The sequence below is a fragment of the Harmonia axyridis genome, chromosome 4, assembly GCF_914767665.1.
Source record: "Harmonia axyridis chromosome 4, icHarAxyr1.1, whole genome shotgun sequence".
NCBI lineage: Eukaryota > Metazoa > Arthropoda > Insecta > Coleoptera > Coccinellidae > Harmonia > Harmonia axyridis.
In genome coordinates this window covers 6764027-6791531 of record NC_059504.1, presented here as the reverse complement: position 1 = coordinate 6791531, position 27505 = coordinate 6764027, and the positions used below count along the sequence as shown (strand labels likewise).

General features: G+C 34.8%; 2 protein-coding genes across 2 annotated transcripts in view; one reads left to right on the top strand and one right to left on the bottom strand.

The window, feature by feature from the left end:
• The window catches only part of LOC123678450 (alpha-mannosidase 2), a 54439-nt gene extending 41261 nt beyond the window's left edge, over positions 1-13178 (bottom strand). The window contains exon 1 of the mRNA XM_045615482.1: positions 13141-13178. The gene's annotated coding sequence lies outside the window, so the exon portion shown is untranslated. The remainder of the gene's footprint in view (positions 1-13140) is intronic.
• Positions 326-16928, top strand: LOC123677778. The gene is made up of 3 exons (XM_045614478.1): positions 326-996; positions 1057-1569; positions 16845-16928. Exons 1-3 carry the CDS (start codon positions 574-576, stop codon positions 16926-16928), a joined length of 1020 nt encoding a protein of 339 aa, XP_045470434.1. The 5' UTR covers positions 326-573.
• The last annotated feature ends 10577 nt before the right edge of the window (positions 16929-27505 follow it).

Genomic DNA, 27505 nt, shown 5'->3' with positions numbered 1-27505 from the left:
CAATGGCTACATTGCATGAATTGGACTTCGAATTGCTTCTGCATTCACCGTTTTCGCCAGATCTGGCCCCCAGCGACTTTTTCCTGTTCTCAGATCTCAAAAGAATGCTCGCTGGAAAGAAATTTAGCGCCCATGAAGAAGTAATCGCCGAAACTGAGGCCTATTTTGAAGCGAAAGACAAATCTTACTACAACAATGGTACCGAAAAGTTAGAAGATCGTTATAATCGCTGTATCGACCTCGAAGGCAACTATGTTGAATAATAAAATCGAATTTTGCCAAAAAAATTTGTTTATCTACTCCTATTGAATTATATATTCATTATTCAACTGATTCTGAGGAATTAATAGTCTCTGTTAACCAAAGCCGTGAGTTATAATAACTCACTGCTATAAATCACTATTATATTAATCAGAAAAGATGGCTCTGTGCTTCCATACTTCTGTGCTTCTATTTGATTGGTCGAAAGGGAACATTCCATTTTGATATTGAGGGGAGGAAGGTCAATTTAATAATTTTGACGTTTTCAAATTGAATTGATAACTAATTATTGTGAAAGTTTTGCTGAAAAAGATGAATTCAGATAGTGAAGTCGAATTACTATGTACACCACCAGAAATAAGACAAGCAGCTAACGATACAATACAGAATTTATTGCCAGAAAAATCCCAGAACAAATATAAAACTGTATACAAAAATTTTCAAGATTGGTGTAGCAATAAGAACATCAAGTCATTTACAGAGAATGTTCTTTTGGCGTATTTTAGTGAACTTAGCACAAAATATAAACCATCGTCTTTATGGACTTTCTACTCCATGCTAAGAAGCACACTGGACTTAAATAATTCAATCAATATAGAGAATTATTCAAAATTACGTGCGTTTCTCAAACGACAATCAGAAAAACATGTAGCAAAAAAGGCAAAAACTTTTACGCCAGAACAACTTAATAATTTCATAAACGAAGCTCCCGATGAGAAATATCTGGCGACAAAGGTAGTATATCTTACAATAATTCAATCGTTTTCACCATCTAGTCAATGATATTTTTTTTAGGTTGCTTTAATAATGGGCATTATGGGTGCTTGTCGTGCAGCAGAATTGCACTCTATGCAAATAACAGATTTAGAAGATCATGGATCTATTTTTATGGTCAATGTACCAAACACAAAAACAAAAATTGCCAGAAAATTCACTGTTACGGGAAATTTTTATACAATCGTAAAGAAATATTTAAATCTTCGTCCTACAGATATATCGCAAACGATATTTTTTCTTAAATTCCAAAATGGAAAATACCACTCACATAGAATTGGAATTAATAAATTTGGAGCAATGGGGAAAGACATTGCCACATTTTTAAAATTACCCGACTGTAATTTATATACAGGGCATTGTTTTCGCCGCTCGTCGGCAACTTTATTAGTAGATGCTGGAGGAGATATAACGGCACTGAAACGCCATGGCGGTTGGCGATCAACTACTGTGGCTGAGGGGTATATTGATAATTCTGAAAAGAATAAGGCAGATACTGCAAATAAAATATACAGTTCTATAACACCTCAACCAGTTAGTACCTCAACAAAATATATGCAACAAACAGAAACAGAAACAATCAACTTGCAAAATTCAGCCCCACATATTCAGTTCAATGGTTGTTCAAACTTTACTGTCAATTTCATTAATAAATAAACATGTTAAGTAATTACAACTGAAATTTTTATAGCATTGAGACTATAAGATTTGTTAATAAAGTTCTTTATTTGTACTTTTTTCTTACTATTTATTGTTAGTTAGTCGTAGATAAAGTATAGTATTCAACTTGCGGTAATGGTCATAACTCACTTGATGAATTACAGCACTCGCCTTCGGCTCGTGCTGCAAACTTCATCTTCGTGAGTTATGACCTACATTACCGCTCGTTGAATAATATACTATTTACTATGGTTGACCGGGGACTTTTCAATTGGCTTGTTAGAGTTATATAGTCTGACAATAATGTATATCGAGATGTACACTTACCTTGAACAGCTGATTGTTTAACATTGATAGAAGACAAAGAAGCCAAAGGTGTATTTTTCATTCAACTATTGGAATCTTGTCAATCAAAGCTTCTTGTCCAAAGTATTCCGAATTTTTCTGTTAAAAATGATAAATCAAATTACATAGAATACCATCCCTATCGATCTCACAATATACGTTAGTTATTTCCGCTTTTTTCACCTCCCTCAAATTGAAATTGAATAATTTCCCTCTGGAATAATCACACAACCTGAAATTGGGTGAATTCTATACATATATGTGGAGCAAACAATCCCAAAACCAAAAAAAATAATGAGTTATCCAGCCAGCCGTGAGGCCACACGCAGTAAAAATGGAATAATTTAATTCATTGCTCGCTCGAATAGAATAAAGGTTGGCTGTGGAAAGACATGCATTAAACAATACTTCTGTGGTTTTGTACCTTCACACATTGAAATTAAATTTCAGCGAATCAGAACTCTCGTCAAAATTTCTGAGGTTGGTTTATTGAAATGGACATTGAGGGGTGGCTCGAATTGCCAACCAGGTTCTGTCGTGTTAATATTTACCATAATATGCAAATTAATACGAAACAAACAATATGTGTTTGTTCATGACCGAACGAGGGATGTGAAAACTCTCTGTTAGGTTTATACATGTAATAAATCAGTAGCAACTGTTTATCTGTGAATTCCATAAATTGATTTGAGTACGAGAACAGAAAATATTTGGTTATAAAGGGTGTTTTTTTTAGAGCTATAGAACTTTAAATTCCAATAAAACAACGATGGATTATTCGATTGGATTGAATTTTATTTATCCGCAAGATAATCTTGTGACATTACATTTTAAATATGATTTCTGGCATATGACCGCCACGGCTTGCTCGGATATAGTCCAATCTGGACGTCCAATTTTCGATGACTTTTTCCAACATTTGTGGCCGTATATCGGCAATAACACGGCGAATGTTGTCTTCCAAATGGTCAAGGGTTTGTGGCTTGTTCGCATAGACCAATGACTTTACATAGGCCCACAGGAAGTAGTCTAGCGGTGTTAAATCACAAGATCTTGGAGGCCAATTCAAAGGTCCAAAACGTGAAATTATGCGGTCACCAAACGTGTCTTTGAATAAATCGATTGTGGCACGAGCTGTGTGACATGTTGCGCCGCCTTGTTGGAACTACAGCTCCTGGACATCATGGTTGTTCAATTCAGGAATTAAAAAGTTAGTAATCATGACTCTATACCGATCACCATTGACTGATTCGTTCTGGCCATCATCGTTTTGGAAAAAGTACGGACCAATGATTCCATCAGCCCATGAAGCGCACCAAACAGTCAGTTTTTCTGGATGTAGCGGTGTTTCGACATAAACTTGAGGATTAGCTTCACTCCAAATGCGGCAGTTTTGTTTGTTGACGTAGCTATTCAACCAGAAGTGCGCTTCATCGCTAAAAAAAATAAAATGGACGTAGTGCGCGATACGTATTCCGCACAGAACCATTATTTTCAGAATAAAATTGCACTATTTGCAAGCGTTGTTCAGGCGTGAGTCTATTCATGATGAATTGCCAAACCAAACTGAGAATAAATCACTTGACAGCAGCTGTTAAATCGGTCGCCATCTTGAACAGAAATGCCAAATTAAAGTTATATACCTCGAAAAAAAACACCCGTTACAAAAAAAAGCAAATTTTCTTCCCATCTCGAAGAATATCCCAAATCCAATGATTATTATTATTTTTTTATTATTATTGTTACAATAAGAGTAGAGGTACAAATACCTATAAACTCAAACTTAAAAAAAAAAATAATAACATTCGGAAACTAAATATAACTCAAAACAAAAATTATGGTTTACAATGACAAAAAAATTAGGACGTATTATTCTCGAGGTTGGGTAATCCATCGGTCATATCCATTCTTGAAGGCGTTGGTGGAGGTTGCATCTACAAGATCACTCGGTAGACTGTTCCATAAGTGGAACACCCTATTTGTGAGGAACTGCTGTCTCTGAGTAGTCTCTGAGCTTTTATAGTAAAAAAAAGTACATTTCGAAATTTTGATCGTTTCTTCTTTTCTTTCTATTTTTTCATCTAAATTTATAAATATTGATATATGAATGAGCACATAAGGTTAAAGGTAATGAAAATTCAAACACATTTTTTGGAATAAATTTTGAAACGAATATTGAAATATACCAAACTTTACCTAATATTTGTGTTGTCATGGATTTGAAAATTAATTCAAATTCATTCAACTTATCCGAATTGGATCTAACGTTAATCGAAATGTCATGTTTATATCTCCCTTTTTAACGTGTACATGGATTGGGCTGTCATTGTGAACATTTTGCAATAATTACGAATATCACTTCCAGAAGTGAGTTAGATCGGTAAAGTTTGATTGGATCGCCCCTTTACATGACGTTATTCGACAGTTGCTCTATATACAGGGTGTTTCCAAATTAGACGTGAACCTTGATGGAGGTAGGAGTATCACTCATTTGTTGTCGATTGATAACCGAAAATCAACAGTTACCGAGATATTTGAGTTCTTGCGTTTTTTTTTAATTTCTCACCTAACTCGTCAATTTTCGTCAATTTTTTTCTACTTTGAACAAGTTTGATTCAAATTTTGGATTATTTTTCTTAGAATAGGATATAATATGTATGAAAATAGCAAAACTATGCTTTATCTGATTTGGAATAAGAATTAGTATAATTTTAAAGTTGGTATATGAAGAAAAGAATAGATAATTTGATACTTCGAAGGATGTATTTTGGGTCACAGAAGATAATGTTAGCCAGTCACTAAGAATTATTTCAATTAAGTCAATCATAATTAGTTCCTTAGTAATTCTTTCAGTTAATTTATGTCTATTCTTGCTTCAAACCATTCAAATAAATTGAATTTTTCAGAAGTTGTTCTTAAGCACAAATGCCGTAATTATATGTGTTCGAGATCAATTTCTATCTATTGTCAGGCACCACAGACTGTGCTCTGGACCAATTAAGATTTAATTCAATTTTGCCTCATCAGTAACTAAGTTAACTGCGGTTTTTGCCCTTCCTTCCAATCTCAAGGGTTGCTGCAGTCCATTCGCACCATCTTACACTCCTACACTTCAGACGTGTCCCTTAATTGAAATAAATTACTTTCCGGACAGTAATCCCATGAAGTCGATGTTCACAACTAGATGAATTGAAACTTTTTTTGAGTCGAGCTCAGAGAGTAATTTCTCGAAGGCGGGCGAAGCAGAGCACAATTTTTTTCAATTGGTCGTTTCATTGCTAGTAGTGGGACTGTTCCAGAACGTATTTTGTAGTTTATTGTTGAGATAAATGGTTGTACTGAAGAGTTAATTGATTGTGGAAGAAGCACACGTCAATAGAAAAAGGGAAATAATATGAATTGAATGAAAAAATCATTTATCGAAAAATATACAATATGAATTCGCGAAGTACCAGAATGACTATCTAAGTGTTGATTAGAAGAATCAATAGCAGTTTTTTATCTTTTATGAAGTAAATAGAAATGAAACCTTAAAATCAATTCATTTCTCTCCAGGTTTTTCAACTCAGACAAAAAGTAATCCCCAGAATGACTATGTAAGGGTCCAAGAGATGATTCATTCTATAAGTCCTATAATGGGTGTTTTTTTTCGAGGTATATAACTTTAATTTGGCATTACTGTTCAAGATGGCGGCCGATTTGAAAGCTGTCAAGTGATTTATTCTCAGTTTGGTTTGGCAATTCATCACGCCTGAGCAACGCTTGCAAATAGTTCAATTTCATTTAGAAACTAATGGTTCTGTGCGAAATACGTATCGCGCAATACTTCCATTTTATCGTCGAATTTTGTTTAGCGATGAAGCGCACTTCTGGTTGAATAGCTACGTCAACCAACAAAACTGCCGCATTTGTAGTGAAGCTAATCCTCAAGTGTATGTCGAAACACCGTTACATCCAGAAAAACTGACTGTTTGGTGCGCTTTATGGGCTGGTGGAATCATTGGTCCGTACTTCTTCAAAAACGATGATGGCCAGAACGTTACAGTCAATGGTGATCGGTATAGAGCCATGATTACTAACTTTATCATTCCTGAATTAAACAACCATGATGTCCAGAAGCTGTGGTTCCAACAAGACGGCGCAACATGTCACACTGCTCGTGCCACAATCGATTTATTGAAAGACACGTTTGGTGACCGCCTAATTTCACGTTTTGGACCTATGAATTGGCCTCCAAGATCTTGTGATTTAACACCGCTAGACTACTTTCTGTGGAACTATGTTAAGTCATTGGTCTATGCGGATAAGCCACAAACCCTTGACCATTTGGAAGACAACATTCGCCGTGTTATTGCCGATATACGGCCACAAATGTTGGAAAAAGTCATCGGAAATTGGACGTCCAGATTGGACTACATCCGAGCCAGCCGTGGCGGTCATATGCCAGAAATCATATTCAAAATGTAATGCCACAAGATTATCTTGCGGATAAATAAAATTCATGTCAATCGAATAATCCATCGTTGTTTTATTGCAATTTAAAGTTCTATAGCCCTAAAAAAAAACACCCTTTATTTCATTTCGATTAGTACTTATTCTGTAATAGTTCTCCAAACAATTTTTCTGCTTTCTTATTCATGCGAAAGCATCACAGGCCTAAACATCTACTTCCTACTATTCTATCCAAAACTCCAAAGATAAACAAGATAAATAAATTAGCTTGGAATCGAATACTTGCGTCTGTTCCAGAGGAATATTTCGATATTGATCGTGAACCAGAATTTATTCTCGACAAGTGAAATAACGTGAAGAACTTTTCACTGTAATATATCAAGGAAAGAATTTCGCTACATTTTATCGTCTCTTAAATTATGTCCCTTGTCGATGAAGCTCCCTCTAGAGAAGTTGCTTGGAATCAAATTCCTCTGAGATCCAGCAGCTTTATCAACTTCAACTATAGCGTATCATAGGAGCAATATTTCATAGCGGAAAATACTTTTATGGAGCGTAAAACAAGGCGTAAAAATCCTCGAATATGCGGAAATTCAATTATTTCAGAAACAGGAGATAATAAAAGAAATCGTAACTGTAGGTAATTACTAATATTTTCTTGAGGAATGTTGCTTTTGAGTCTACCGAAGACACTTTTGAGATGCAAAATATTTTTCTGAAATTTTTTAAGAATTCCAAGAAATTTTTGTATGAAAATGAGGTATGTACATGCTAATGCTAGAATCATTGGCATTTGCTACAGTGTAGATATTTCAAAACTAAGAAAGCACTGCATTTCGAAGTAGATACTTGAAAGTTTTACAGAAGCTTCTATATTAGATAGCACTCTCGTGAAAACTGAATAGTTATTTATAATACAAGTGCAGAAGGCATTGATATTCTTCCACGAGTTCAAAATTCAAAAACGAGCCACGAAGTGGCGAGTTTTGGAATGAACGAGTGGTAGAATGAGCCTTCTGTACGAGTATTATACATTATTTTCTCTAATTCATTGCATTTTCATTGAAATTAATGAAATATTTCCATAAATATATTTTAGTGATTTTTGCATTGAAAAATGTTGGTTGGCAGAACTGATTTCTTTAAGGCAAATTGATGAATTGACAGATAAAGCCGTGGCGGAAAGTTCGGAGTACCAACATAGAATAATAAAATATTACCATGAAAACTGTGCGTTTCTGATATATTCTCGCACGATTTTGTTCTACAAGATGTGGAAGAATGAACGGAATAACCACAGAACTAGAGAAATATATTTACTACATTTTGAACTACCGACTTCTCACAGCAGATTCTTTGATTCAAGAAGAAATTTGTAGTATTCATTTGAGGTTCTTTTGGAAAATGGATGGAATATGCAGAAGAAAATGAAGCAGTGCAACTTTTTGAATTACTGGATTTTCATTTTTTTTTCAATAGATCAGAATGTTGACACTTATTTCATTCAATTTTTCCATTTTCTGTTCTTTGCAAATCCATAATTTTTTCATTAATTGTTTTCAATACTTATTACCTAAATATTTTTATAATTAGCTCTACTGATAGTTTATCGAAATAGATGATACTTTCGGAATGTACTCAACTACAAAATGGCGAAAGCACTATACTAAGTTCGGAGATCCTGAATTCAAATGAGTCTCCAAAGTTTCAAGAATGTTTTAAATGAATTTTCTCTTCAGAATTTATCAGTATTCAGTGTTAAAACCTCGAAATTCTGGGATAACGTACTTCCTTTTCATAAAGTTCACTAATTTGCGACATTGAGAACCACATAATGATATATGTATACTAACTGACAAAGAAACTGCAACACCCAAAAGGAGCTAGCAACATTATCTAGATGAAATATCGGATTCTCGTGCCGGTTGAGGTAAGAGAGAACATATGGCTCTACTATTTTTTGAAGATAACGCAGCGCTGTCATGTTACCTCGAATAAAGACTAAAAGTGACCTACTTGAATGTGCAATAGCATCCCATACCATAACGCCTACTGTCCGGTGTACATGACGCTCAACATCAAACTGAGGTTCACGTCTTTCTCCGCAACGTCGTCAAACCGTTCTTCGGGCATCATGTGCAACCAAGGAGAATCGAAATTCATCAGAAAAGACGACCTGATGCCATTCCACATTCCAATGTTGACGTTCTCTGCACCACTGTTATCGTTGCCGGCGATGCTCAACCATCAGAAGTAACACAAGATGGGGTCGATAATGCTGCATTCCAAAAGACCTTATCCGGCGGTAAACCGTTCGGTCAGTTACAGGATGAGCGTAGTGACGAGCACTGCTCATGAACTACTTTTTGCACTGCTGAGTTGAGTTACAGGATGCCCATGCTCTCCTAACCACTCATCAGCCAAAGATCAAGTTGTCGCAAAACGGTCTCTAATGGCCATAAGTCTTAGACGTCGATGTTGAACTTCATTTGTGCCCCTTCGACGTCCAGTGCCTACTCTTCTTCGATTTTGGGCATTATCAAACCAAGCTTGATAACATCTTATAATAGTAGTTGGATATCTGTTCGTACAATTAGCGATTTCTCGAAATGACAACCCCGCCTCTAGAAAACCAATTTTTCGACTTCTTTCAAATTCACTTAGCTGGCGATAAATTCCCCGTACACGTGCTCTAGGCATTTTAACAACAACTAAACATCGACTTTAGATCTCCTCGAACAGATGGTTTGTTGTGAAATTTAAAAAACTTGCAAAAAACGACTACAATACTTAAGTAACAAAAATTGTTCATGAGTTTTTTCTTCAAATTCAATAATTTTCTCTTTGCTATACTATCTATGTTTTACAAAAAAAAAAAAAAAAATTTAGACAGCTGACACTCTTTGTCAGTTAGTATATTTTGGTGTGAAATTTTGAAATGAAAAATGAATTACATGGATTTTCACTAAAATTTAGCAATTTATACTTTATTATTACTTTATAGCATATCTCTAGAAATCTTAGATCAAATTTGTTTTTGACATACTGTACCAATTGAAAACTTCCATTTAAATAATCGGAAACTGTTTTCAAACAATGAAAAGCCTATTGCTTTAATATCACCAATAGAATTGACAAATTGAATTAGAGGTTAAACTGGATTCACAACAATTTCCTTTGCAGTAATGAAAGACCAGCATTGATTCCTCATATATTTGAATAGTGTTGGATTCTATCTGGGGTAAAAATTTAATGGCGCCATATCCGATACAGCCCGGCTAATTTGACTAAAAGCTTTCAGTGATCATTAAATAAACACTTTGATCACTCCTAATACGGTATAGCTAATTGAATATCCATTTACTTGAACGAAATGGCCTATAATGGATTTCAGGATGGATTTGAGTTTCAATAAACATGAACTGTATAGGAATTTGTTATTGTTCTTCTTAATTATGTTTATTTTCGAAAGGAATACAGAAAACTTGCGTGGAAATCTATGGTGAAATCAATCGACAAAACAAGGTTTTTTATTAGGTGTACAACTTTGTTTCCGCCGTTTTGCAATAGATGGCTGGATCGGTAAGTGGTAGTCGAAATATATAGATCGTAGATGTCATACAATAAGCGCAGGTATTTGTAAACATAACGCCATCGAAATATTAGTCGATTTGTGTCTGCATCCTCAAGTTATTCTCTATTGAACATGTCAGCTTACGAGCCAAATTCATGTTATTTGTGGGAGGTTTTAATTTTCTGCTTTGATATGAAGAAATCTGCGGTAGAGGCTCATCGAATGCTCTCAAATACCTATGGTGAGGCCGCTATTAGTGAAAGAACATGCCGAGAGTAGTTTCAACGCTTCAAGAACTGTGATTTTGACGTCGAAGACCAGTATGGACGTGGGAGAGAGAAGGTTTTTTAAGATGCAGAATTGGAGGCATAACTTGATCAAGACTCGTGTCAAACGCAACAAGAATTGGCAGAATCATTGGCAGTGACGCAACAAGCCATTTCAAAACGCCTGAAAGTCATGGAAATGATTCAGAAGCAAGGAAATTGGATGCCGTACGAGTTGAAGCCGGGAAATGTTGATCAGCGTTTGTTTGCTTGTGAATAGCTGCTTGCAAGGCAAAGACGGAAGGGATTTCTGCATCGCATTGTGACTGGAGACGAAAAATGGGTTTATATGCGATAATCCCAAGCGCAGAAAATCATGGGGATCTCCTGGCCATGCTTCCACGTCGCCGGCAAAACCAAATATTCACGGTTCCAAGGTCATGTTTAGTATTTTATGGGACCAGCTCGGCGTAGAGTATTATAAGTTGTTAAAACCGACTGAAACAATAACAGGCTATGGTTATCGGACGCAATTAATGCGTTTGAGCCGAGCATTGAAAGACAAACGGCCGCAATACAACGAGAAACATGATAAAGTGATTTTACAGCATGACAATGCTCGACCCCATGTAGCGAAAGTGGTCAAAATATATCTACTTGGAAACGTTGAAATGAAGAGTCCTACCATACCCGCCGTATTCTTTATACATTGCTCCCTCGGAATATCACTTGTTTCGATCAATGGCACACAGCCTGGCTGACCAGCACTTCCGGTCTTATGAAGAAGTAAAAATTTGATCGATTCGTGGATCGCTTCAAGAGATGGCCAGTTTTCTCAACGCAGGATTCGTACGCTGCCCGAAAGATGGGAGAAAGTAGTGGCCAGGGAAAGACAACTTTGAATCTTGAATGTATAACCAGTTTTTTTGCAATAAAGCCTCGTATTTCGGGAAAAAACGGCGGAAGCAGAGTTGAAGGTACGCCTATGTACTATTTTCAATATTTACCTCGATGTGTATCAATCTTAGTTTTGCTGAATATGTTGGAATTTTCAAAGGAAATGTTAATTCAGATGGAGGAATTCCTATAAACTTTCAGCAAAAATTAAGAGAACAACTGAAATATGACAAAATAAACACCACTGTGGATCTCCAACGAAAGAATAATCGCAATAAAAAGTTTTTTCAAAATTCATCTATTCAAATGCGATTCATTCGGATAAGTCGGTTTCTGATTGCTCCATTTTACAAGTAGGGAAATAATCAGCCAAAGATTCCGGCAAAGTGGAATAACTCACAGGAATGAGCTTCATAAGATTGCTTGAGGATAATTTCGAGTCACCGCACATAGTTCCCTGCATATCTGGATGTGCTCCAAGGAAACTTCTTCAACCAGAAGGACGGCGATATCAAGTATGTTGCGATAATTTGATAGAGGAGAGGGGTCTCCGTCTCCTGAATAGAGAACATGATCCTCTGTATGCAAGTTTACGGCATATTGTTGAAGATGACACCCCGAATATTGCGGACCTGTCACCTCCTTGATATATGGGGTGGAGACGTGGTTCGACTGAGAATCATCAGGACGAGAATTGGAGAATTCATCTGGCAGAAATAAGTCCTACTTCTCCAGGATTATGAGAGGGGCTTTCGTCGAGCGAATAAAGGACTGTTTAGATATTCATGTGAGGCAGTGAAATTTTCATTAATTTCAAGGTTCTACGTTCATACGGGGTTTTGATCGTTTCTTCCCACTTCTACTTAGGTTATTTGCCGATAATTTGATAACATGGTACTTAATAAGTCCTGGGTCTGATACACAGATGGCACCGCCAGTGCAATACTACTTTATTCTTGTTAGTATCAAGCTTCAAAAGATGCGTGCCAAATAGGGATTCACGTCTTGGCTTGATTTTCAAGCTACTTGGCTTGAGCTTGACTTGACATCAAGTCAAGCTCAAGCTCAAGTCAAGTAAAGTATTGATTTATCAAGTAAATGAATCATATCAAGTTAGGTACTTGATTTTTAGCAGTTTTATTGTGTTGTGTCAGATCAATAAAAGAAATGATGAAATAAGAAGGAACCTTGCAAAAAACACCTTCACTTATTAGACTAATTGTATGAAAGAACCGAAAATATCAACTTTTTTCAAAGAGAAACATAAATTAAATCACTATAAATCATAACAATATAGAAAATAATAAATAAATAAAGTTTCTTAATATTGAGAAACCACCAGGCTTTGTTTGATTTCATAGTTTTCCATCCAGGATCTAAGACACATGAGGCATCTTATAGATTTGTCGCCTAACCTATTGCGGGTTTTTGTTACTGTAAAAACAGCTCTGGAAAATTGTCTTTCAACAGGAGCTGAAGATGCTGGCGTTGTTAAAAAATCCTTGGCCATTTCGGCCAAGTTTGGAAAGATATTTCTGAAACTACCGAAATCTACCAATAGATTTCATAGAGATTTGAGAAAACTACTAATAAAGTCACACTGGCGAATGCTTCAATCTCTCGGCGATCGAGAAACCCCCTTATTTAGTCTAAGCGCGCACGAGATTGCAGAAACATATGCCGTGCGACGCGTGCATATCAAGCTCAATTAATATCAAGTAGCTTGATAACAAGTCCAGCAATAAATATCTAAAATCAAGTCAAGTAAATTTCAAGTATGTTATATTTCACGAGCTTGATTTTCAAGTCAAGTAATTGATTAAAATGTCAAGCTGCTTGGCTTGATACCTAGTTATAACGCGATCAAAGCCAGCAGTTATAATAAGAGTTTATTTGTTCAAGAGATCTTACCTCGATGGAATTTGTCCGTGAACCAGAAAATGCTGAAACAGAAAATAATATTATTGAAAATGTTTTTACATAAATCTGAATTTTGATGTTTATAATTCCAAAAAGATAATCTGTGAAAACGAAACTCACTAAGAAAAACTATATCTAAGGCAGAAAAACTTTAAGGAAATATGAAATGGAATCAATGAGTTTTGAGTTTGAATAACCCTGAATTCAACCTTACAGCATGGCATTTATTAAGAGATATTAAAAACTTGTGTAAAAACTGCAAAGTTTTTTTGATGTTATCGTATCCCATCAATGACGTATAAGTTGGTCGAATTCAAACTGATCAATGAAGTCTATAAGTTCCTCTGCTACAAATTAGAGGCCCCCTTCGATCTGGGAACACGATAAGCTACATCGTTACATCATTTTCAATGCCTCAAGGGAAATATTTGGCAGACTCGTTTCCGATCGAATTATTCATATTTATACAGATTCGAAAACTTCGCGAAGTTTCCGAACAAATGGGCCCTGAGAAAATTCCACACACTTTATCGGAACGATAACTCCAACAGCCCTAACAACCTGCACAATTTACCCCCTCTTATTTTTTTTTCACGTTGGAAAAACTCACGTAAGTTGGAACTTCAAACTTTGAATCTCCTCCCCCCATTTTGTGAAAGAATTAATAACGGGAATACGGGAACAAACATTTTATGGAACCGGAAATGGAAACAAGGCTCACTCCATAGCGTTTTCCTCGCTTTTCCTACCGCTTTGTGATCGTAATAACTTTTGTACAAATGGCGGCTTGTTAGGGAGGTTTGTACTTTATAATCGTACGAAGCTAGGGGTTTTGGAGTTTAATGGAATCTACTTAGGCAAAAATAAGTTCTCAAGGAATTCATAAACGTTCGTCGTCTTACGTATCCAGGTTCATATTGTCGAAGAGGCGAGGATATTAAATTTTTTTATTCGGGGTTATGATGATTAATTTCAACATTGAAATCAGGAATTTATCATTACGAGTAGGGATTAACGGCTTGCCTGATTTTCTAGCTACTTGGCTTGAGCTTGATTTGATTTCAAGTCAAGCTCAAGTCAATTTTTAACAGTTTTATTGTGTGGTGTCATAACAATAAAAAAATGAAGAGAAGAGAAGGAACATTGCAAAAAAAATATAAATTAAATCACTAATAACAAAATGAAAAATAATAAAAAAAATAGTTTCTTGATATTGACAAACATCCAGGCTTTGTTTGATTTCCTAATTTTCCATCCAGGATCTGAGACACATGAGGCATCTTATAGATGCACGAGATTGCAGAAATATATGCCGTGAGACGCGTGCATATCAAGTAGCTTGATATCAAGTCAAGCAATAAATATCTAAAATCAAGTAAAGACAAGCTTAAGTATATAATTTTTCATGAGCTTGATTTTCAAGTCAAGCAGTTGGTCAAAATGTTGTTACAATAGTCTTGATGAACGTAAGATAAAAGGTTTCATTACAGGTAAGATCTAAAAAAATTCAAAAGGTAGGCTTCGAGTACAAAAAACGCCCTGTAAATTAATATTTTAAAATTTTATTTACAAATTTGGAAATGGCAGAAAAAATAAGTAAGACTAAAAGATGTACTTGGTATACAACTCTTTTACATACTAACTCGAGTAAAATCTAGATATTTCGATGATGAGGTGGCACAAAATTAAAGAAAAATTTTTTCTTCATCAGCTACTTCTTATTCTCCTAACCTCATTGAATAACGAGAGGACTTGTTCATATTTGGGATAGATCTAACAATCAAACAACCTGTTTGCGTAAAAAATTATCATATTATTTGTTCTTTGCGCTACATTAAAAAAAATGTATAAAATGAGGAAAAATCCATATGTAATGAAGATTGTCCATTACTGTTAAGTAACAGGACAGTCCCATGATATTCACTGTTATCATTATGACATGAAGCGTTATGAAAATTACCTGATACCAGTAAAAGGAAAATTCATAATTTTCCTGAACGTTTGTTATTACCATTTGAATCCATTCGTTCAAGCATGTTATTAAATGCAATTGAAGGAATAACTATATTCCATATTATCAATAATAGTTCGAGCATGCAGTAGAATCATATCTGTCGTTTTTTATTTAACTCGGTTTCACTTTATATCTGAAATAATGAGAATTACAAACCTCAGTGCAACATTTTCGCAAATGAATCGAACAACCTTAGAAGTCGATGCCGGAAATTATATAATTATAAAAATAAATTAGAAGTTATTGAAATGAACGAATACTACTGAAACATGTTAATAATCCATAATTGACACTTTGCTAACAGGAAAAGTGGAGGCGTGCTGAACAAAGTTTCTTGATTTGACCAATGTATCAAATTGCTAATACATCTGTCCATTTGGTGTTTAGAAGCACCTGACAAAAATACCGGGGAGAATTGAAAATTTCTGGAACGAATTTAACTTCCAATTACTTGAAGAATGACTTGAAACTTGGACAAACTTTGTTTATCTGCTATTTTTTCACGCTAGTCAAGTGTCTTTGGAAATACTATATTGTTGTCTTATTGATAATCGGTGTCGAATTAACTTTAAACACAAACATTTAGTGGACGAGATTGTGATTCATCTTCTCAATATACACACATCGTCAAAAGTCTTCGGTTTCTCGAGAAATGAACAATCTATGTTCTGGAAAAGAGATTTATAAAAAAAATTTAAAATAACAATCTAATATATAGGGTGAATTACTTTCGAGAAATGACGTCCCCATAATTTTTTTTTAATAAAACACCCCCATTTTGTCTCAATTTTCCGATTACTCTAGCTGAGCTGATTCCAAAAATGTATCACATGTTGATTCCAATTGGTACAGGGTGGACAAAAATACAATAGTTTTGTCTGTGCTCATAAAGTAACACGTAACATTCTTTATCAGTTAAATTAACAATAGTATCGAAAATACTTATTGTCTAGCGGCAATTGGTTTGAATGTAACACCCTGTAGTTTGTTACATTTTTTGGTTAATAAAAATGAGCTGTTTCCAAACATGTTTGGTACTTGTGGTCTAGCAGACAGAATATGACATGAATTATTTCTTATCAATTCGAAAACATGTAATGAATGTAACAAACTGCAGGGTGTTACGTTCAAATCAATTGCCGCTAGACAATAAGTATTTTTGATAATATTGTTAATTTAATTAATTAAGAATGTTACGCGTTACTTTATGAGCACACACAAAACAATTGTATTTTTGTCCACCCTGTACCAATTGGAATCAACATGTGATAAATTTTTGGTATCAGCTCAGCTAGAGTAAGTGCAAAACTTGCAATTCTTTTTGAAGGGTTTTGTGTAGATCTGAGTAGGCAATACTGCTCCATACAGAAGAAATGAACACGATGTTCACTTCATTGAGTGAGTAAATTGTTTAATTCAGCCTCGAACTCCTTCCCCATTATTTTTTCCGTTAATAACAATCAATCTATCACCTCGAGTAACCACCAAAGACTTCTGACGGGGTCTGCCTCTTTCTTCTGGCCCGGAAATTAACTCCGCTAATGGATTACCTTACTCGGGGAGAATTGGTGCAGAGATTCTTCACCACATCCCCTATAAAAGTCGAAATAATTCACGGTTAATCAGAGGTTTTTTTTCCTTTTCCCGACGCGAAAGGTTCATTAACTCTTTTTATTTCTAGAGGATAAGGAGGGTTGCGAAAGGACTGTTCGGGGTATTTTTAAGAGCGGACCCTCGAGGCTATCCACCTCAGAAGAGGGAATGAACAAGAGGAGAAAATTAACATGGTTCGATGGAGATTGTTACCAGAAAATTCGATGTGGATTACATTTTGAGAGGAAAGTACTGAGAATTAATTATTTGAAAAGTACAGTCTAAGGGATTGCTGAACTTGTTTCATTGCTAGGTTGGCATAACTATCATTTAACTGTATTTCTTTATTAATTCATTCTCCAAGAGTATACATGAAAACCTCAATTCCTCATCAATAATTTATTTAATCGAAGGTAATATCCTCAATTCATCTTTATATATTCTGATATTGCCAATTCAAAAGATATATACACAATTGAAACTAGTGCAGAGGCCCATACCTTTGGAGTCCGTTGAAGTGGAAGTGTTCAAATACTAACAGTTTCCTTTAGTTATGCATGTCTGATTCAAAACATGTTATAGTGGACAAAGAAAGCTTAATGTATTCTTCCTTTGTGATTTATAACACAATTCACGTTCTAAAATTTGTAGCAAACCCTCAACCGAATTCGGAAGGAAGAAAGAAATCTCTCATTTTCTTTCGAGACAGAAAACAGAACCATTACAAAACTGCTCGGGAACGTTGTCAGGAAAGTAGGTAAGCTAATCTAAAGGATTGCTGAACTTTATTCCTAGGTTGGCACAACTTTCATTGTCTTATTCTTTATACTATTTATACGTCTATTTATTTATTGATTCATTCTCCAAGTGAATACATGGAAAGATCTATTCCACATCAATAAATATATTTTTCTTCAAACGTACAATAACAATGTCATATTTTGACTGCCGGGTTCATCGAAAAGTTCAACTTCTTCTTCGTCGGAGGGAAAAGTGTTGCTAGGTCAACAATAAATTTCTTTTTTATATTGGTTGTGTTTCATAGTAATTTAATGTGATTTTTCATGTTGAAATAGTTGATATTTTCCACATTTCATCATTTTTTTATTGATGTATACACTACACAATGAAACAACAAAAAAACAAATAGCTTGATAGAATGTACTTGACTTGCACTTGACTTGATTTCAAGTCAAGTCAAGACAAGTAGCTTGAATATTAAGTCAAGCTGTGGATGGTAATTTTAATGCAAAGTTGATAAATTCTTTGGACGACATCTGATGTATTTCCTGCTCGAAACACTCGTTTCTACAATTCCTTCGGATATTTCACTGGATTTATGTTAAATTGCCGTTTACGTTACTTCCCGAGATTCCGCTGGAAGACCGGAAACACTCAATAATTATCGGGAAAACAGGGAAACTTCGTCGACAAATCTCCTGCCAACTCAATTCGAACATTTCGTGCCAACGCAACGTTTCACATCGATTTGTAAGTCGACTGTGCATGACTCTGTTTTTAGGACCCCGGTAGATGCGAATTAGCGATAATGGTCGTGTAATGACCAAGAAGGGTTTCAACATTTCGAGACCGAAGATTTAATTACCTTTGTCGGATCGCGAGATTAGCTTACCTACTTTCCCGACAGCGTTTCCGAGGAGTTTTGTAATGGTCCTGTTTTCTGTCTCGCAAAGAAAATGAGAGATTTCCTTCTTCCTTCCTGATTCGGTTGAGGGTTTGCTACGAATTTTAGAACGTGAATTGAGTTATAAATCTTATAGGAAGAATATATTTAGCTTTCCTCAACTACTATAACAAGTTGCTGAAGCAGACATGCATAACTAAAGGAAACTGTTAGTATTTGAACATTCAGCGGACTCCAAAGGTATGGGCCTCTGCACTTGTTTCAACTGTGTATATATCTTTTGAATTGGCAATATCAGAATATATGAATATGAATTGAAGATATTACCTTCAATTGATAATTATTTACCCAGTTTTCTGTGCAAATAATAAGAAATGATCAGAATGGCACCCTCCGGCGGACAGAAAAGTAATTCATCGTTGACATAGCAACACTTTTCCGTCCGACGGAGAAGAAGTACAAATTTTTGATGTTAAAGTTATAAATGGCAAAGATAGAATTCATTAAGCTTTCTTCGTCACTATAACAAGTTGCTGAATCAGGCATGCATAACTATATGAAACTGTTAGTATTTGAACACTTCCACTTCATCGGACTCCAAAGGTATGGGCCTCTGCACTTGTATCAATGGTGTATATATCTTTCGAATTGGTAATATCAGAATATATGAATATTAATTGAAGGTACTACCTTTAATTAATCTATATTTACCCAGTTTTCTGTGCAAATAATAATAAATGATCAGAATGGCACCCTTTGGCGGACGAAAAAGTTATTCATCATGAACATAGCAACACTTTTCCCTCCGACGGAGGAGAAGTAGAACTTTTCGATGATCCTGACAGTCAAAAAAGGACGTTGTTATTGTACGGTTGAAAAAAAAAATTCATTGATGTAGATTTGATCTTTTCATGTATTCACTTGGAGAATTAATTGATAAAGAAATAAATGGCCGTATAGATAGTAGAGAATAATATGATGATAGTTGTGCCAACCAAGCAATAAAACAAGTTCAGCAATCCTTTAGATTAGCTTACCAACTTTCTTGATAGCGTTTTCGAGAAGTTTTGTAATGGTTCTGTTTTCTGTCTAGCAAAGAAAATGAGAGATTTCCTTCTTCCTTCCGGATTCGGTTGAAGGGTTTGGTAAAAATCTCAGAACGTGAATTGAGTTATAAATCACAAAGGAAGAATACATTGAGCTTTTGTTTGTCCACTATAACAAGTTCATGAATCAGACATTCATAACTAAAGGAAACAGTTAGTATTTGAACATTTCCACTTCATCGGACTCCAAAGGTATGGGCCTCTGCACTTGTTTCAATTGTGTATATATCTTTTGAATTGGAAATATCAGAATATATTAATATGAATTGAAGATATTACTTTTAATTAATTCATATTTGTCCAGTTTTCTGTGCAAATAATAAGAAATAATCAGAATGGCACCCTCCGGAGAACGAAAAAGTCATTCATCGTTGACATAGCAACACTTTTCCCTCCGACGGAGAAGTAGAAATTTTCGATGTTATAGTTATAAATGACAAAGATAGAATACATTAAACTCTCTTTGTCCACTATAACAAGTTGCTGAATCAGACATGCATAACTAAAGGAAACTGTTAGTATTTGAACACTTCCACTTCAGCGGACTCCAAAGGTCTGTGCCTCTTCAATATTGTGTATTAGGGAAATGGAGTAGCTTGATATTTCAACAAACTACTTGACTTGAAAATCAAGCATTTGATAAATTACATACTTGAACTTGATTCCATCTCCTGAGTTTATTTAAGAAATCTTCTGTAAATGGAGCGAATGAAATGAAATAGACAAATTTCTAAACTGAATCACGGGCTGACAGTTCTGAATATATTTTAGAATGATGGAAGAGGCATATAAATATGAAATATAAATACTGCCTACTCAATTCTTGGTATTTGTCCAGTGCTTTGTGGAAATAATTAAAAATAACCAGAATGGAATCAAGAAGATTAGATCGAATTGGACTAAATGTGGGAGTCAATTTGCTAGAAAAAAAAACTTCCAGAACAGCAACCAGTTTGATATTTTGTTCTAATATATACGTAATGAGCGTAATGATTTGTTCGGTGAATGAACACTCAAAAAGGTCGAAATCATCTAACCCAATACATTCTGAGTCAATTCTCCAGCTGCTGAAGTTAAGCAAGACGGAAACCAAACCTGACACCAATCGAACAATCAGATCCCAACATCTACATTTTCCCAAATTGAAAACGCAAAATCAATTCCCCAGCATGCAACTCACGTTTCAGATATGTCTCGATAAATCTCCCTCAGGATAATTCAATCCTTTGGCGAAAACCCCTTAAAAATCTATTTTTTAACAGCTCCAGAACGGTATATCACGCCGTAATATAAGCTTTTATTGCAGCCTACGGTCCTAACGATTCGGTTTTAGTGTGTGGTGTGGTGTGGGTGGAAGACCATAAATTACAAGGTACAAAAGGGGAAAACTCAACCTGAGGACGACCCATTACCGCGACACGAAGAAATGATATGGCTGCATATTATGCAGAGACCATAGATTTATGCGTCTCGTTTCTGTGGTCGACCGCTATCGGCGCACATAATTCGAATTACCTCTGCTCCAGTTTCTTCGGGGCGAGGCTAAACGTGAAAACGGAAGCACGAGAGTCGGCCGAACGTATTTATCGGTGTATAAATGACGTATATCATGTCTGTGATTGTGGATTTGTTGACCGAGAGTTGAAGACAAATCGAATCTTTAATTCGTGAAATACGGATATGTCAGATCATCGTGTAATAGTTTAGAATCTGAACTGAATGGCATTCATGGTGAAGGGTTATCCATTTTGTGGTATACATACATCGTTGAAAATCTTGGCCCCCTAGGTTTCTCAAGAATAGAACAATATACACTGCGCAAAAAAATTAACGCACATTATGGAAATCTCAAATTTATTCTACAACTGAAGGTGTTCTCAATGATAATTATTTTTATCAGAATTATGCATGCATATGTTATCCACTTTCAACGTTTTTCTTCAATACAGATGTTTTTTCCCAGCAGGAATAAAAAAAGAGATTATCAGATTTTGAATGTATTGGCTCCATTCTGAAATCAGTTGTTCTCGATCAATCCTAGTGATCAATAGTTTTTCTTTCGTTTGATTTTCTACACTCGATCGCTATGAAACGCGAAACACGCAATTTGACCCAAGAGGAATGTGCCCAAGCGGTAGTTTTGCGAGAAGAAGGGTGGACATACACAAGAATTGCAGAAAGGTTTGGAGTTTCCCATATAAGTGTGTCCAGAATGTTGCAGCGATTCAGGCAGACAGGTATAAATGTCCGAAGACCAGGACAGGGTAGACCACGGGTAACAACTGCCATTCAAGAACGTTACTTGAGAGTTTCTTCGTTGAGACAACGGTTTGCAACCGCTCGTCTCCTTCAAAATCAACTTGAGCAAACTCATGGGGTGCAAATTAGCACTCAGACAATAAGAAATCGCCTCAGAGAATATGATTCAAGGCCTCGTGTCGCGGCAAGAGGCCCAGCTCTTACCCCAGCCCATCGAAGGGCGCGTTTGGATTTTGCGAGAGAGCATATCCATTGGGAAGAGGCTGATTGGGAAAGAGTTCTCTTCACAGATGAGTCTAGATTCTGCCTCTACCATTGTGATCGACATTCCCTTGTATCCAGACGTCCACATGAAAGATATGCTCAGTGCAATTTCCTGAATACTACTGGTTTCGAGGGAGGATCAATTATGGTATGGGGTGGAATATCTTTGACTGCTCGCACAGACCTAGTGGTCGTTGATAATGGAGCTATGAATGCTGATTGGTATATAAGGAACATTCTTGAAAAGTATGTAGTGCCATTTGCCCCATACATTGGTGAAAATTTCATTTTTATGGACGATAATGCCAAACCCCATCGTGCGCGCATCGTTCAGGAGTACCTTGAAGAGGTTGAAGTCTCTCGAATGGAATGGCCAGCAAGAAGTCCAGATCTCAATCCGATTGATCAGGTTTGGGACAACCTCAATAGAAGGCTAAGAAGTTCAGAAAATCATCCAGCTACTCTTAATGACTTAGGAATCCAACTCAGAGAAATCTGGGAAGGATTAGATCAGAACATTTTAAGATCACTCATTTTGAGTATGAACCGTCGTTGCCGAGCTGTAATTAACGCAAGGGGTAGAAATACCAAGTATTAAATCACTTATCAGCATTCCAGTATTTTGAAAATTGTTTATTTTTCTTCTTTCACATAAGATTCGGTGAAATCCTGAATTTTTCTTCCATTTAATGTGTCTTCTTTCGTTCAAAACCTTCCCGATAGAACATAAAAAATAAGTTAGAGAACATAAAAAATAGTTAGTAGAGTTAACTTTCATAAAAATTGAGATTTTCAGAATATGCGTTAATTTTCTTCCGCAGTGTATGTTCTGGAAATGGGATGAATATTTTCCTCTATTTGAACTGCAAAATTGTTAACATGAAAATACCTTTACGATTTTTTTCCCTAAATTCAATAATTTATTCCTTGCTCTACTATCTATGCTTTCCCAAAAAAAAATTAAAATCAAACAGCTCCTTCTGGGTGTTGCAGTTCCTTTGTCAGTTAGTATAAAAGTACAATTATAACACTTTTAGAATCTCCCAAAAAAAATGGGTATAATACCGAAAATATTCTTCCAAATGAACAAACAGATGTAAACTCATCCCCATTGTTGAATATCAACAACAATAACAACAACAAAATTATATTTTGGAAATCCTGTAGAATTTATTAGGTCCTTTTCAGTTTTCATGGATTTTTCCTTAAAATTTTGTTACCTTTATAAGCTGATGGACAGTATTGGTGATACAAATGTGTTGATATTAACATAGTTGTGGAACTCAATTTTGTTTCATTTTATTTCTAGATTTATGAGCCGCCACAAAAATGTTCATTGTTTCAGAAACATCATTTAGTAGAAACGGGGACTGGAAGTGGCAAAGGCTTTCTCATGAAATTTGCCACATTATCGAAATACTAATTACAGTTCCAATATGATGGATCACGAGGTTAAAAACCATCGGCGGTATGTCGTCAACTGTCCCATCGCTTTTTGTGGCTGCCAGAAGACAGCGAATTTCAAGAAATGCCGACTGTATTTATCGAAGAAGAATTTCGACCACTGCTGCTGCCCAAGAGGAACCCTCCTCGGAATTCGAGTAACATGTTTTTTGGTCACGTGTCTTATGTGGATAATGATCGGTGCCATCATTTTTTGAGGTATTGAAGTGATGTCGGTATTGTTTAAACCTACAGGGAAATTCGACTTTTATTAGGCAGACATCTACAATGTTTTAGTATGAATTTAAAGAAAAAATGTGAAAATAAGTTCCTTTTTGGGAAGTTTAAAACATTCTTTCCATTGATATGCTTACGAAAATGTTTGAATTTGGGTGATTAGTACATTATATCAGAAATTATCGGTCAAAAAATGAAATTTTGAAAAAACAAAACTCGATTATTTTCCCGAGGCTGCCTTCTCTTCTGGTCTCAAAATACCGGGTTTTTCACCATAATTTGACCCCCACTTTAACTTTGTTACTTAAAGAGGTACAAAAAAATGTTTTCCACAGTTGTTTCACGAAATCGACTAATGTTTTTTAAAATGATTTCACAAAACGAAATATATACAGAGTGGGCCACATATTGATAGCAACTTCATTTTTTCAAATGGAACACCCTGTATATTTTCCTAAATTTGACTAACTCTTTTTCCCCTGATTTCAAATATATAACATATGTTTGGCCTATCTCTCTTATTCTGAGTACCACAGAGTTTCAAATTTTAAGAACCTCAAAAAAATCGCAAAAATTAAAAGTTGCTTCATAGGGAGTTTATACCATTCTTTCAATTGATATGATTACGCAGATTACGAAAATGCTTCGAGTTGGACGATTAGTACATTATTTCAGAAATTATTGGATGAAAATATTTCGAAAAAAAACTCGATAATTTTCTCTAAAAACTTATGTGTTATCTTACTTCATCATAAAGACCATCAACGAAACTACTTATTGATTCACTTCTACGTGTCAAATTCAGCTCTATACTATATAGTAACTGATAATTGTATGTTTGTCATAAAGTTATGAAATGTCATTTTCCTATGCAAGTGCATACATCACGATCATGTATGTGTGACTGATTAACTTCAAATAATATATCATCATTATCGAATGAAAGGAAGTACCTAGTTATTTTTCTGTTTATTGAAACATCCGATTATGATGATATTGGCATCGAAACCTGAAGGTTATGTTATTGTGGATGGGATGTATTTGGTAGATATCAGATTGGGGAATTTTCGTGTTTTTCGCTTTATTTTAATGCCTCATAAAAAGTGTTACAATCATCCAATTGAAGTCATATATGCGACGTTCTGTTCGATAGGTTTTTGCCAACGAGAATCCAATTTTATAATGCCACTCTCTTAGAATCCTTTATATCTATCCGACGCGAAGGTTATTGAATCTGGACCACCCTGTATACCAGGTTCTATGCAGCATTGCGAATTTTCATATGAAATTTTTTTGCGGAACACATACCGACATCAGGCAAACGCGAAACCAAAGTTGTTCAAGACGATTTGAAATGCATTTCTCATCCGAAATTATTTTGCTTCAAATTTCCGAAAGAGTTTCCTTATACTCATTTATAATTTTTCCAACATACCATGAATAAATTCATTTTTGATAAATTTTCAACAATAATCTCAACTTCTGATAGATTTCAATATATAATTTTTCCTGTTGTAAAACTATTTTTGTTTACATATCTTTTTTATAGTTAATTATTTCAGCGTCTTGAAGGACAATATTCTTTTGCCTTTCCTCATTAAATATCAAGGTATTTGTCCCATTGTAAACAGAATTCCCATTCGCAAGGTACAATTTATTTCATAATGGTGTTAATTTGAATTCAACTTCATTAAGGCTCAGCTTACAGGGACAATAAAAACATTCGTAGCCCAAATTTAGGAACCTTGTTAACACGATTATTCAGAAATCTAGGGAAATGAGTCGGTAAAAAAAATTGCAAATTTTTCACAATGCTTCATTATATGCTCCTTTTTCACAGAATGTTATTGAATATCATGTTGTCATGAGTTCTTGTTTAAAATTTAATTACAGACAAAGAAATTTTTTTCTGAAAAACTAATGAATTGATTATTGTACAATTATACGATTTTGAATGCATTTTTTTGGTATCTTCAACTTCCTTCATTAACGGAAAAGTCATTTATAATTTCGATTTCTCCAAAATTTTAATAAATTGATTATTCATGTTCCACAGAAATCAAATCAAGTTTTTCTCAAACGCAGTGCCGACGACGGACTTGTTCAACTCATAATTCTAATTTGAATTTTAATTAGTTCATTTACAAATTAAATAGACGTTCTTTGAGAAGGATAAGGATAGAAGAATTTATGAACGACGAAAATTGAATTTCGAGTAAAACATTGAATATGAATATTTCATCTGGTAGCGTCTCTTTTTATATCTACTGCAATAAAAATGAATTCGAATTTTTAGTTGAATATAATTTGGAGGAAGTGTATTCGAAAAAAAAGTCTTGGTACACAATTTATATTTGACACATATTTGTCCACATGATATTATTTTACATGAATTCAATTCGAATAATGGTTTCATCACTTCAGAATATATACAGGGTGTCCCAAAATCGAAGTTCAGTGGGAGCAATTCGAGAACTATAAGACTTAGAGAAAATTCTCCAAAGATCCCCGATTCCGAAATAATAAGATATTAGAAAGCAGATCAGAGATATCTTGATTCGTTCTCGAGTTACAGGGCGTTTCTGAAAAATTAGTGTTTCGAATATTTCGCTACATCTTGGTTTTTGGTCGAAAAATTGAAAAAATTTTAAAAAGTTTTATTCAGTAATTTTTATGGTTTATTGATACTAATAACAGATCATAGAAAATAATTACTATTTCAGACATAGGTGCAGAGTAGAGTTGGTGTCTCAAGAATGTTACCGTTTCAAAGATATGTCAACCTCATCTTTAATGGGACACCTTATGAATATTTCTCATTTATTTCGAGATTTAATTCATTTTGTATCGATTTTATAATTGTAATCAAGTCATATACAGGGTGTCTCGTGTTGTGTCCGTAAAATTAATAGTTTCCTAATGAAAAAATTAAATATAACATTGTGCATGAACGTATCTTGCAAAAATCTAGTAGGTGGCTGTTATGTTCTGTTTGCACTTCATCAACATGCCCACAAAATGTCATACCTAAAACTCTTCGGCAATTTCAAATTTTTTTCATTTTTGATAGCGTGTTACTTTTTTAAGAGCTTCTATTTACAAGAAATACTCTTTAATTTTGGACGAAGATTGACCTCCTAAAAACTTTCAGACAGTGGCTTTGCTACTAGACTGTGAATATGAAGAGAATTGGCATTAGGATATCTAAAACGAGATAATGGTATCTACATATGTGAGTCTAATAATAAAGTCAATATATTCGGAAGTGAATGAACTAATTAAGTTAACATTAGGACCCAAAGCTTCTAGCCAGCAGTTCACTGAATGATAGTCACAATTTGGTATAATATTAACTTGAAATAATCAACAAAAACATATAAGTATATTCAGTAGCACTGAACTGTAGGACCTGAATAATATTGTCTTCATTATTCAGAGTTACTTAAACTGAAACTGATATTAATACTCATTTCGGAATAACATTAACAAAATTGATAAAGACTTGATCCAAATTTGGTTGCAATAGCCAATATAGCAGAAGTTATATTTAAAAATAACTTGAAAAATTCATAGAATCTTCAATCCATCAAAACATTTCGGATTTTCAATTTATCTATCTATAATTTTCTTAGGTTCTAATAATATTTTATCTTATTAAAAAATATTAAGTATTGCTGAAAACTAAAAACTTATTTGTTGAATATGAAAATCTTCATATCATCGTATAAAATAAATGTAAAGGCTTGCTCAATGGCGGGTTCTGGTCATTAAATAATACAAAAACAACTTTTTCTT

Coding starts and splice junctions, on each gene's coding strand:
- LOC123677778 (XM_045614478.1), top strand. CDS start 574: ATGAATTCAGATAGTGAAGTCGAATTACTATGTACACCACCAGAAATA. Junction 997..1,056: donor AGAAATATCTGGCGACAAAG/GTAGTATATCTT, acceptor TATTTTTTTTAG/GTTGCTTTAATAATGGGCAT. Junction 1,570..16,844: donor GTTCTATAACACCTCAACCA/GTTAGTACCTCA, acceptor TTTTATTTCTAG/AGGATAAGGAGGGTTGCGAA.